Source organism: Sardina pilchardus, chromosome 4 (genome assembly GCF_963854185.1).
Source record: "Sardina pilchardus chromosome 4, fSarPil1.1, whole genome shotgun sequence".
Classification (NCBI taxonomy): Eukaryota; Metazoa; Chordata; class Actinopteri; order Clupeiformes; family Clupeidae; genus Sardina; species Sardina pilchardus.
Window position 1 is genome coordinate 22,064,583 of NC_084997.1, and position 12,590 is coordinate 22,077,172.

The following is a 12,590-nucleotide window of genomic DNA, read 5'->3' on the forward strand; positions in this document are numbered from 1 at the left end:
ACATGTGTAAACTCCAGTTGTATTCAATCATGCATGATAAGGTTTACATTATATGGAAACATCACATGGCGTTCGTGGCAAATTTCTTAAGTCGCTACAAACTGAACTTGTCAAAAATAAGCAGGCGTTATTTTCTAACATACTGTATGTTGTTGCATTATTTTGCATCCTGTGGCTCTCATGTTGAGAGGTTGCGATTCGTTGAAATGACATAAGAGAAACGCATTCATCAAAGGGCAACGAAGAATGTTTTCCATTCTTATCGTCATCACCAATTTACTTATATTTTAAACTCATGCTGTTGATGCAAAAATATCTGCTAGACCACTTCCAATCTCAATTTAACCACTAAAGCGATATGTCTAGGTGCCGTAGTGTCCATTCCTCGCTGTATAACTTAATATTTGCAAATATAGCCTAGGACGTCGTCAGACGTCTACCCAGAGGCCCTGAGTATAATCATGACACAGTTAACATTAAGGTGGGCGTTGTCAAGGCAATAACACATGTAAGAAATTGTACGTGAGAGGAAAGTGGGAGAAAGTGCAAGGTGTCTATTGGCCACAATCAAACTTCTGGTTGTTGCTCTGTTCTGCTGTCAACTAATTCTATTGTCTGTCACTGAAATCAATATATTATGCTAAAATGTGGTAATCTGCTTTTGTTTCCTCTTATCCTTGTCTTTAGGATGACAGATGCAAAGGAGTATGACTCCAGATCCTCAGGAAGAGGCTCAACTAAGGTGATGTCCCCATCTGACTTCTTGGATAAACTGATGGGCAGAACATCAGGTTATGATGCTAGGATCAGACCCAATTTTAAAGGTATGCCAAATGATTACAGCTCACAGGTTAATTGCACTAGCAGATCATTTTTGGTCAAAAAAGACCTAGGAGGACCCATCAGATGAATTTCTCCTCTTTCCTTTGTGATGATGGACTTGTCATGCCTTGTGTTTTCACCAATTAACTATGTGTGAAGGTGTCATTGAGCTGCAAAAAGATTAATAGTCCACTTAATTGCTATACCAGTCACTTATTGATTAACCCCAACATGGCCAAACACCTTAATGTGATCTCATCTATCCCTTAGTGGCCTCCTCTTTGCGCTATATTTCACAACACAGGCCGACTTGCACAGCAACGTTGACATTTAATAATTCACTAGAAAATATGCCATGCATTACACACTCCCGTCAAAGGCACAGGAACACAGAAGGCACGAGAGGATGTTGATGTCGAGCACAGACTGCAGGCTGTGAGGCTCCAGACCTCGGATGAAGGCTTCTGCTGGGGTTCAATACAGGGATGAGAGAGAGAGAGAGAGACAGAGAGAGAGGGGGAGAGAGAGAGAGAGACAGAGAGTGAGAGAGAGAGAGAGAGAGAGAGAGAGAGGGGGGGGGAGAGAGAGAGAGGGAGAGAGAGAGAGAGAAAGAGTGACAGCATAGCAAAGTTGAGAGGCCGACTGTGAAACAAGCAACGGGCACTTGACCTCTCCGTCGTATCGACAGGAGACCAAGGGTCAAACGAGCGCCGAGACGGAGCGGACTCGGCCAGAGCAGGCCCCCACAAATAGACCACAGCAAACACACCAGTCAGATCGGTCAACAACAGCGCAAGAGTGCTGTGACTGGCTGTGCTGGACCACAAGCTCCCTCTCCTTACGAGGGAGAGGGAGAGAAAAAAGGCACGCAGACAGAGTCTGAACGAGACGCTAGTTGAAAGGACCTCAAGTTTCTTTTTGTGCAGGCTGGCATTCTGAAAAAGCCAGAGATGAAAATGCATACGCTGTTCTTATCAGCATGAGGAGGCTTGGTAGAGTTGGATGTGACACTGTTAAGTGATAAGAACTAATGGATTATTTTAACAGCTCGAGTATAGGTTTCGAACAGAAGAGTGGTTGCTTACAAGGCTCTTGGGATGGAAATACACTAGTGCTGAATACTGAGCTGAAAATATAATGGTGCATACTGTATGTCTTGTCAGTGTAGTAACATCATGCACACTGTTGGAATGTGGTATAGAGTAGGTACTGATATAGTGACTAGATATCACTCTCTAGGAGCAAGAGATAACACATAAAAGGATGAAGAGTGAGAGACCACAACAGACCGTAATATTCCAGAGAATATTGTTTCCTTTTTGTTCCTTGAGTTATCGTTTTTTTTTTCCTTCTCCTTTTAACACGATGCTCATTCACCCACCCCACCTTTCCCTTCAACATTACAGCTTTGACCTACATTGATCCACCTGGTTGCCCGTGTGGGCAGTGTTTTCACTGCAGCGGCTGTTGAGTGGCATTGCTTCCCAGCTCGGGGTGAATATTAGCAACACCAAGTCCCATACAATATTGATAGAGCAAGTGGAGGAGTGTTGAACTCACAAGTAGACATCACACACGCACACACACACACGCTGCCGGGATTGCAGCTGCTTTAATCGCCGAAAAACGGTCTCCGCAGACTTGAACATCACACTTCACAGGAAAACTGATTAAACAAAGTAAGAAAGGGATTTAGCGCTGCTTACGAGAAGTGTGTCCGACTATAAGGCCCCCTTTAAAAGACCCTGCCTTTTCTCTGCTGCTGACTCCGTGATGGACTCCCACTGAGAACACAGCAAAGTGACATTCAGAAATAGACTGTCCTATCCAGTGCTTAGGAGCTTTACATTAGTATAGTGAGAACTGGCTCATTTCCTCAGCCTTGAGTCCCTCTGATTCCTGTCTGACTGTACACATTTAGATTGACATTATCTTGTTATGTGTTTCAGGGACGAAAGGGGGCGATTTGCTGTTTACCTTGTAAGACTAGATGCTCCTGAGAGCAACACTGAGCTGCAGGAGTGATGCTATTCTTGACCAGTGATTGATGAGGACAGACGATGCTTATATCCAGCTTGACAGGTTTTGGTAACATTCTGTATAGTCTGCTCCCGCTGGCGTGCTTCAATAGTCACAGGGGAGATTAGTGGCGTTGGGATTTGGTATTGTTTAGGCCATAATATCTTTGAAGCTATATTGAAATGATCAACTTACTTTTAAATGGAATGGAAATGACTTTAAATGGAAATCTGCAAATTATAATTTGAAAAACGTTAGTCGTGTCTCGAAGTGTTAATCTTTATCAGCATGATTGAAAAAGATTAGTGTGAAGATTGCATAAATCATCTTTGTTCAATGTCATTGTTTAAGACTGTCATGACTGCTTTTTAGCTCATGGTGTATCCTGTGTAAAGCGTTGTGTAATCGTGTGATGGCTGACCATAACTCTTTGATCACAAAACAAAATACCATGATCAGCCAAGTGGACACTCAGGTGTGAAGTGTTCAGCCTGCCTGTGTCCATCCAATCATCCCTACATCCATGCCCCTTTGATTGAACTAATTACCCAAACACTTGATGGATTGTTGGCTCCGAGCCATGCCTATGCAATGCATTTGTCAATAACGTGTCAACTAATTGAGAGCAAACACATCAGTGTGCTAGTGATGGGGGGGAAAGTGTTGCATGATTATGTTATTGATTTTACCTTTGTGGAAAGACATCACAACAGGAAAGTGTTGTTTGCGCTCAAATATCTCATTTACAAGCAATAGATTGTTATGGTACTGATTAACTTGAATCTCTGTGGACTCTGTGATTTTTTACTAAATGTATCATTATTCAACTGCAAAACTATTTTGTGTTATATTATCATCTCACTCTCATTCCATTTCAGGTCCTCCTGTAAATGTTACATGCAATATTTTTATCAACAGCTTCGGCTCTGTCACAGAGACCACCATGGTAAGTCCACAGACGTCTTGACCTCTCTGCCTCACTGAAACATATGCCCATGTGTGATTTATCGCCCAACCTGCAGGTCCCCCAGTAAATGTTACCTGCAACATATTTATCAACAGCTTTGGCTCAATAGCTGAAACCACAATGGTGAGTTGGGTAATGTGAGCCGCGGCTAATGTCCAGCCTTGCTTCCTACTCCTCCATCAGCCATCAGACAACATTTTTAGGGCTTGTTGTGTTTTTAAAAGGATGTTGTTTTAAGCTATTGTTTTTTTTTTTAAATGATATTTTGAATGTTTAGTCTCCCGCCGCCCGCCCCCCCCCCCCAATATAATTGAGTGAATGTAATCCTGTAAGTCTATTGGCAGGACTAGGACCCATTAGGAGCCCTTTTGGTGGCATAACTTTCCAACAGTACTTAAGGCGAAATCGAATTGAAATTCCCAGTGCGCTGCAAGAGCATGTGTTAAATTAGTTTTGTTTTAATAATTCAAAGAGAATGCCAACGAATGATTCGCTTTAATTGCATCCCTCGCCAGAGGGCATGATGGCTGTAGGCTTGCGATCCAAACAGATTGATTGGCACGGTGTCTGGATGTAGCCAACTGCTAAAGGGGTAAACAATTGTAAACCTTCTATTCAGCTTCAGCTGTTTCATAAGAGATATAACTGAACGCGTGCGATCAACTACACTCCAACAAATACAAATTAAGCTGAGGGATTTATGTCTCTTAACTTTGTGGTACTTTTTATTAGTCAATATCAACTCAACCAATAAATTGCCCATAGCTGTTCGGCGCTGGCTCAGCATGATATGGAACTGCCAATAGACTTCTTTATATAAAAAGAACGGGAAAATCCTGTTTACTTTAGAGGCTTTCTCTGTAAATGATCATGATCCTATTACACACAAGTGTTTGCCATCCATCTGAATTGTGTTTGAAATATTTCAATCATTTTACTTTCTACAGTCAAAACCAGCAGATTGATATACTGGCTTTATGATGTAGAAAACATACAGTATTTGCCACAACTGTTTATCAGCCTAATGATCTTTTAGTGTGCTGCCATCAGTGCACAGAGTTGACTGTTAGGCTGAACAACATATCTGGTATTGCTTAGATCATGCACGATTCAATACTAACTGCATCTCAAAATGTAAACCATACCCAGTGGCTTACATCTGCCATTCACCCAACAGTGTCTAGTGTGATGAGACAAATGAACTACCTTAACAGTGGAGATAACAAGAGAGTTATGTTCATAGATCTACTCCAGCATCTTGTGTTTTACACCAAATATACTTTAAAATAGACATAACAATTTCAACTAACATCTCCTTACACTGGCCTTCAAGATGTGGAAATAACACTTAAATCATATAGAAGAAATAGAATACATTTAGAATAGAATAGAACTGACTTCTGCATTATGAATGGAAAGATTTAGCTGTGCTTCTTTTTTCAGGGATATCTTCAAACTTTTAAAATATGTAACTCAGAGAAGGCTTTGGTCCTCTCATGGCTTACTTCATGTCTTCATTGGCAGCTGATGAGCTGAAGAGAGTTCACATTGTACCCCTGGAGTGATTACGTCACCTGTCCCTTCCCTCACATTAAGTGCTGTTATATTACAAAATGGCCCCCAGTGAATGACCACAACAATGTTCATACTAACCCAAAACGTGATCACTTAAAATGTCAAGGAAAAGGGTTCTCACTGGCTCTTCCTCTGCAGGACTACAGAGTAAACATCTTCTTGCGTCAGAACTGGAACGACCCGCGGCTCGCCTACAGCGAGTTTCCGGACTCCTCCCTGGATCTAGACCCTTCCATGCTGGATTCCATTTGGAAGCCTGATCTGTTCTTTGCCAATGAGAAGGGTGCAAACTTCCACGATGTTACCACTGACAACAAACTTCTGAGAATCTTCAAAGATGGAACTGTCCTTTACAGTATCAGGTTCGTACAGGGTTGATTTTAAACCATTTCTAAAAGATTTTTAAACACAGGGTGATAACGTATGGTATTTGCCATTTCAACATGTTTGAACTTGAAGCAGTTACATGCTGTGTACTGTGAGCAGGAAAATGATGACCAACTAGTAGGCTACAAATGATTTCATTTGTGTTCAAATGATGATAGGGACTAGGCTGGGTGAACCCTGCCTGAACTTCCGGGGAATTTGATAGTATGGTGAAAACCAGACTAGATAGGGACATCAAATAAAGCCCAGCTTTCCACTCAATGAATTTTGTTGAGTATTTTCAAGGTAATTATTTCAGAGAATGAGTCTCCTAATGGATGTCTGTCTGGAGTCTGCGGTTGTGTATTTCGGAGTCAGGCTGATTTTTCACTTTGGAAAATGAAAACCCACTTAAAAATCACTCAAAACACAGAGGAAACTTTCGATTCACGGAGACTGTGAACAACACTAGTGGTGTGGTAACACTCCTGACGTAGGACCTGATTTATCATGCAACATCATTTTGATCTATGACCATCATTTCCACATTGCCTATATCTTCACAGCACTGATGCTCTTCCAATGACAGAGGTCTCTAGGCTTTGCCAAGTTAAACTGACATTGTATGCCTAAATGCATTTTTATTGCCATTCTATTCTGCTTATATTGTTGGCATGGTGAAATTGGAATTGGCCTAGTTTTTATAAATACTCCCCATTTTCAATAACTCACCAGAATGCCACAGCCTAAAACCATCAAATGCATTTCCACTATCTCTCCCTTTCCATTTCCCACCCCCGCAAATTCATTTCGAGACTGTAGTAGGCTATCTCTGAGACACAAATGAACGAAGGCGGCTCCGACGTATAGGCTATAGGCACTTTTATCTGCGGTGTATCTGTGGGGCTGCCTTTAAAAGAGACGACTCTGTGTACCCAGGTGTGGTCTGTCAAGCGGCCGGGTAAAAAAAAAAAAAAAACCGTGACGAGACGTGGCGACACTGGCGAGGTACACACTCTCGCTTCATCAAAAGGGCTGCGAGTGAGCGGCAGCAGGGGCCTCCGAGTACAACATCTCACAGACAATAACGGGCCGCTAATGAAGGTGTGATAAGCCCCGGCTGAGGGGAGCCCTACACACTGTGTGGGAGGACCCTTCAGAGACAGAGAAAATATGAAGCCAATAATGGCCTGTGCCCACACCACGGCTGAGGCTCGTATGCGAACACTCCAGATCGTCCCTCTTCCCTCTGGGGGGAAGGGCAGTCCTCTCAACCAGGTTGTATATTAATACAACTGAGAAATGATTAGCAAACACCCTTAGCGCACATGATGAACACTGGCCAGATAACCATTATAATCCTGTCGCAGTAAATTAGATATTTAGTTGGGCAGAGGAACTGGCTCATTTTTCTTGGACCTAATTACAGTTTCTTTCATATAGCTCATTCGGGTTGTTTCCCATTCACGGCTGCTTTGCTCAGATGTTGGTTAATGAATTCTTTGCTTTATTGCAGGCTGACTTTAATCCTGTCTTGTCCAATGGATCTGAAAAACTTCCCCATGGATGTGCAGACATGCACCATGCAGCTGGAAAGCTGTAAGTACTGTCTCCTTGACGCCTTGTTGGCGGTCATTTTTACATTGGAAAAAAGCCCATTAAATGTATGTAGCCATTATTCTGTGTGATGGTTTGCAGTTGGCTATACCATGAACGACTTGATATTTGAATGGAAGGATGACAGCCCTGTGCAGGTTGCAGAGGGCCTGACCCTACCACAGTTCATCTTAAAAGATGAGAAAGAACTGGGATACTGCACCAAGCATTACAACACAGGTGAGTGCTGTATTTTGGTTCAGTGCAAAAGGCCAGAAGTAATACTTCACAGTAGGGCACTTTGGCAAAAGGCACTGGATGAAAAGGAGATAAAATCTTCATGAGGCCTCAGTATTCATTCATGATAACAGATAGTCCAGATCAATAAACAATGTGTTGTGTTCTCAGTAGTCCAACTTATTCACCCATCAACGCACACACAGAATTCTAGGAAAAGTAAACCATCATACATATTGATATTATTATTATATTATATTATCATATTTTTTCTGCTGGCTACAGATAGTTAATCATAGAATTGTACCGAAATTATATCCACCTCGAGCAGTTTCTACACAGTCCCAATTTCTGTGTGGCTCCCCCTAGGTAAATTCACCTGTATTGAGGTGAACTTCCATCTGGAGAGACAGATGGGCTACTACCTGATCCAGATGTACATTCCCAGCCTGCTCATCGTCATCCTGTCCTGGGTGTCCTTCTGGATCAACATGGACGCCGCGCCGGCCAGAGTGGCGCTGGGCATCACCACCGTGCTCACCATGACAACACAGAGTTCAGGCTCGCGCGCATCTCTGCCAAAAGTAAGATGACAGATGTCCACTCTATTTCTCCCAATGAAAGACTAACCACAGGTGCACTGTCGATGAATCTGTAGTGTCTCATTTCAGCCTATGTACTGCACTATGTGAAGAGCTCTTTTCCAAAACGCTATAAATCCATTTTTAAAAAATGATTTGTGAAAATGTATTAAAATGGTCGATATAGCGTTTTGGAAAAGAACTCTTCATGTACTGTATGTACAGTATATAATTTCCAAATCCTCGAAATCCAACAGCATAATATTGCCAGCATAACAGGCTATCCCTTTCAAAAGAGGACATTCCCCAAAACATTACTATGTTTTGGTGCAAATCAAAGTGGCATACATTCAATGATACTAATTTAAATCATGGACCATGTTTGTGCAGCTTATCTCCCGTTGATGAATGGGGCGATGCATTGTATAGCTCATTATTTTGTATTCCGTGTTGTGGCAAAGCAGTACCTCATCTGACACATTGCTGGCTCATTCTTGGGGATGGGGAATTGTTCCTCACATCTCCGAGTCTTCAGGAGCAACATGCGGAGTGAGTCATCCAGCGGTGCTCAATCAAGCCTCCCCCTCGTTGGACGGCATATGACCCACGAGCGCCATGCCGAGCCGGCATGAAAGGAAGGCACACTGTTAAATATTTAGAGAGGCCTCTCACAGCACAAGTTCCCAAACAACAAAAGCTCAATATGCAGGAAGTGTACTTAACAGACTCGGCTGTTTTTTCCTCCCCTTTCTCTCCATCTCTCTCCCTCTCTCTCTCTCTCTCTCTCTCTCTCTCCTCTCACAATGCAAATGATCTGTCGCCTGGCAAGACACAGGAGCTGTCTTTGTGAGATGAAATGATGGGTGCTCGGAGCTGGAGGCTTTGTCTCCCTTTTTATCAGACAGCGAGCTAGATAAAGACCCACAGCGCCAGAGCTACCTAGAGCTTTTGAATCATGTGCCGAGGCTAGCTAATTAGTTTACCCTTGAACTCGTAATGTACCCATGTTTTATACCCCTGTAATCATTCAATCTGATATGAACATTATCGTCGTGAACTGGAGGCAGTCATTATCCCAACAATTCCTAATTGTGATTATTCATTTGTAATAGCCAGAATCACACACAGAGATTAATTGGAGACTGTTTTTCTGTGGGGGAAATGTTGTTTCTTGGGGGGTTGACAGAGGTGCCTTTTCAAAAACAACATCTACTGTATTATTGGTCCATGTCCTAGGCTAGTGATTACTGTTACTGCAAAACATGTCCCACGTGATTTGATGTACATTTAGAGAGCCATAGTTGACTATTATTATGATATAATTTGCATTTCAATGGACTACTTGGTAATGTAAAGGTCTACCTGTTAATATCAGATATACTGTAATGAAATTCATGATTTCGTAACTATGAATAATAGAACATGATACAGTCATTTTTTGGCACGTGTCATGTTTAAGGTAATACAACCTTATACATGACACATGCCAAAAAAATACTGATGTGTCCAAGATGACTTTCTCATCCAGCACAGTCAGTTGGGGATGGGGAGGTGGGATCTCAATTGACTTGGTGATTGGCCCGTGTTCTGTCACTCAAAAAGAAATGAAAAACAAAATAGATGGTTTCTTCTGATTCTGGTGTATAAGACGTAGAGGTAGCCTGATCTAAAATACTGGATGACATAATAAAAAACATGACTTGGTATCCTGTTGGTATCCTGGATGTTAGTGATGGCAAAATAATAAGCACAATTCAGAATGCAATACAGTGTCTGGTGCTCCCTGTTCATTATTGCTTATTTCTGTCATTGGCAGGTCTCCTATGTGAAGGCCATAGATATCTGGATGGCGGTGTGCCTGTTGTTCGTATTTGCTGCCCTGCTGGAGTATGCAGGAGTAAACTTTGTCTCCCGGCAACAGAAGGAGTTCCTGCGCTTAAAGCGAAGACAGAGAAGAAACAAGGTAGTTCTAGCGCCAGTTACTTTCTAAATTTAAGCTGCAGAAGTAGAAATGCACAGGAGTGATGTGAAACAAGAGCTGTCTCGTCTTGTCACTCAGAGAGAAATCTATGAGAGAACAGCTTCCTTGTCAGGGAAATGTGGATTTGGCAGGTGCTCAATTGGTTGTTGTTCAAGAAGGAAGTCAACCGTAGCAAGCTAAAAGGATTAGCATTATTGCTACAGACAGAGAGGCATTAGCTTCATCATCACACACAATTTATGCAACGAGAAGTCTGTAACTTAATGATTGTGTATTTCTCTAAAGTCATACACATTATTAGAATTTCTGACAAATCTATTCTCCTTTGATGCAAAGTGGCATCATTGTTCTTGCAGACACTGCGTACTGTACGACTTCTGGTATGCACTAGTAGGCCCACCAATCAAGCACAGCCATACAGTAGTAGTGAGCATGAGACACACCTGGCAAAGCGCATGCTGCTTCCTGGGGCCACTCTGCACGTTCCCTCAGTTAATGAGGGCCTTTCAGCTGTGTGCCCAGAGCTCATTCTCATCAGGCAGCTGAATCGGCCGCCTCTGCGTGAGGGCCACAACATCTGAGACACAGGCCAGTTAATTGAAAATTAAAGACTTGGCTGCTGGCAAACTCATTACGGGGGGGAAGTGTGGGTACCGTGTAACTTCATGTTGGAAGGCGCTGTTGTTCATAAATTAAAATCGCATGCCTCTCGGTGATAACTAGGAATGTGAAATGGTGTTTTAGTTTCACGTTACGGAACTCTAATGTTTAGATTAAGAGCCACTGAGCCCCCGGGCACAGACATGGAAAGGGCCCCCCCTGCCCACCTGAAAAAGTTAGTAACTCAGCAATGCTAGGGGGGGTCCGGGGGCATGGTCCCCCGTAAGAAAATCTTGAAAAATAGCCCATTAAATTATGACTCCTGGCAAGTTTTGTGGAAAGAAGTGGACAGATTTAGACTTACAATGTTACATAACCATCAACAGATTTAAGGCATCTTTCTGTGAAAAAAAGATGGCAATTAAAAGGCATGATTATCACACATAGTGTGACCTGTGTTATTTGACTGAGGGGCCCCATTCAGATATCAGGGGTGAATGACATAACCCACAATACATGTATATGATTGAGGGGCCCTTTTAACCTGTGTAATTTGGCTGGGGGTGGTATTCAGATCAGGGGTGGAGAACATTGTACTGACTTCACACAGAGGCTTGCGCTTTAGAGTCCCTCTGGGCCTGGGCCGGGGCCCGATAGGCCCATTCAGTAATCCATCCCTGCTACGGTACTGTACATGTTATGGAACTCTTATGCTCTTGCTACCCATGTTCTCATTGTTTAGTTTTCCTACACGGAATCAGTAATGTTATCTTAAATGTTCTTATCTCGACTCTCCAGGATGACGAGAGTCGTCTGAACTTCTCAGGCTACACCATGGGCCCCTGTCTGCAGATGAAGGACGGCAACGCCATAAAGAGCGCCACGCCCAACGCAGTGCAGACGGGCCCCACACAGAAGGAGACAGAGATCATCAAGAAGAAGTTTGTGGACAGGGCCAAGAGGATCGACACGGTGTCTCGAGCTGCCTTTCCCCTCGCCTTCCTCATTTTTAACATCTTTTACTGGATTACGTACAAAATCATCAGACACGAGGACATCTACAAAAAGTAGCGCTGCCAACCAGCGGGATCTGCCAAAAACAAAACAAAAAAAAAGGTAGCAGCTATTGGTGGTCAGTTTCTCTAGGGGGAGGATCGTGTCTGAGACAGGTCGTCAGTGGACCTCCACGTAGAGGGGAACAAGTGATGTGAAATTTGTTTTCTCTTTGGGATAACACGTCTGGGTTTAGCTTTCTGAGGAGACGGACAGAGTCCCACACAGTGCACTGTTTCTGATGAGATGTGATAGCAGTCAGGAGCCTTGGTCTGCAGGCTGGTTAAACTGTTTAAGTACAGACGAGCCAAATGTTGTGTGAGATCACCGCCATTGTATTATATTGCATTGAAATGACCAACATTCCGAGAGTTTGTACGAGCAGAAACCTAAGATCAGGAAGGTTTGCTTTTTAACGAGGGGTTTCCTACAGCGGATGATTACACTGTTTTCTACAGCTGCACAACAACTGTTTTTACAGACTGATCAGTAAGGCCTAATTTGTCCATTCACTATAGTGAAATACTGCTGTCATTTCTGTTAGAAACCTAAAGCCTTAGATATTATACGCAAGATCAAACTGTATGCTTCCTGTTTATGTCTTACAGAATGTATTTATTATTTTAAAAAATGTATTTATTATTTAATGTATTTAATATATGTATTTATTTACTGTCTTTATTATTTATGTGTTCATTCATTCATTCATTCATTCATTTATGCATCTTTAAGTTGCACAGTTTGAGCACAATTTTGTGTAAACAAAGCTTCCAATATCTCTGGGTTGTATGAA

The 12,590-nt window shown here is 42.5% G+C and overlaps 1 protein-coding gene across 1 annotated transcript; it reads left to right on the forward strand.

The window, feature by feature from the left end:
• The first annotated feature begins 745 nt into the window (after nucleotides 1-745).
• Nucleotides 746-12,383, forward strand: glra2 (glycine receptor, alpha 2). Its single transcript, XM_062533460.1, has 8 exons — nucleotides 746-824; nucleotides 3,864-3,931; nucleotides 5,522-5,745; nucleotides 7,266-7,348; nucleotides 7,448-7,585; nucleotides 7,952-8,166; nucleotides 9,980-10,126; nucleotides 11,543-12,383. Exons 1-8 carry the CDS (start codon nucleotides 746-748, stop codon nucleotides 11,813-11,815), a joined length of 1,227 nt encoding a protein of 408 aa, XP_062389444.1. The 3' UTR covers nucleotides 11,816-12,383.
• The last annotated feature ends 207 nt before the right edge of the window (nucleotides 12,384-12,590 follow it).

Bases quoted from the DNA above. Each gene is read 5' to 3' on its own strand.
- glra2 (XM_062533460.1), top strand. From the start codon at position 746: ATGTCCCCATCTGACTTCTTGGATAAACTGATGGGCAGAACATCAGGT. The intron at 3,932-5,521 runs GTGAGTTGGGTA...CTTCCTCTGCAG, and splicing joins CAATAGCTGAAACCACAATG to GACTACAGAGTAAACATCTT. The intron at 8,167-9,979 runs GTAAGATGACAG...TGTCATTGGCAG, and splicing joins CGCGCGCATCTCTGCCAAAA to GTCTCCTATGTGAAGGCCAT.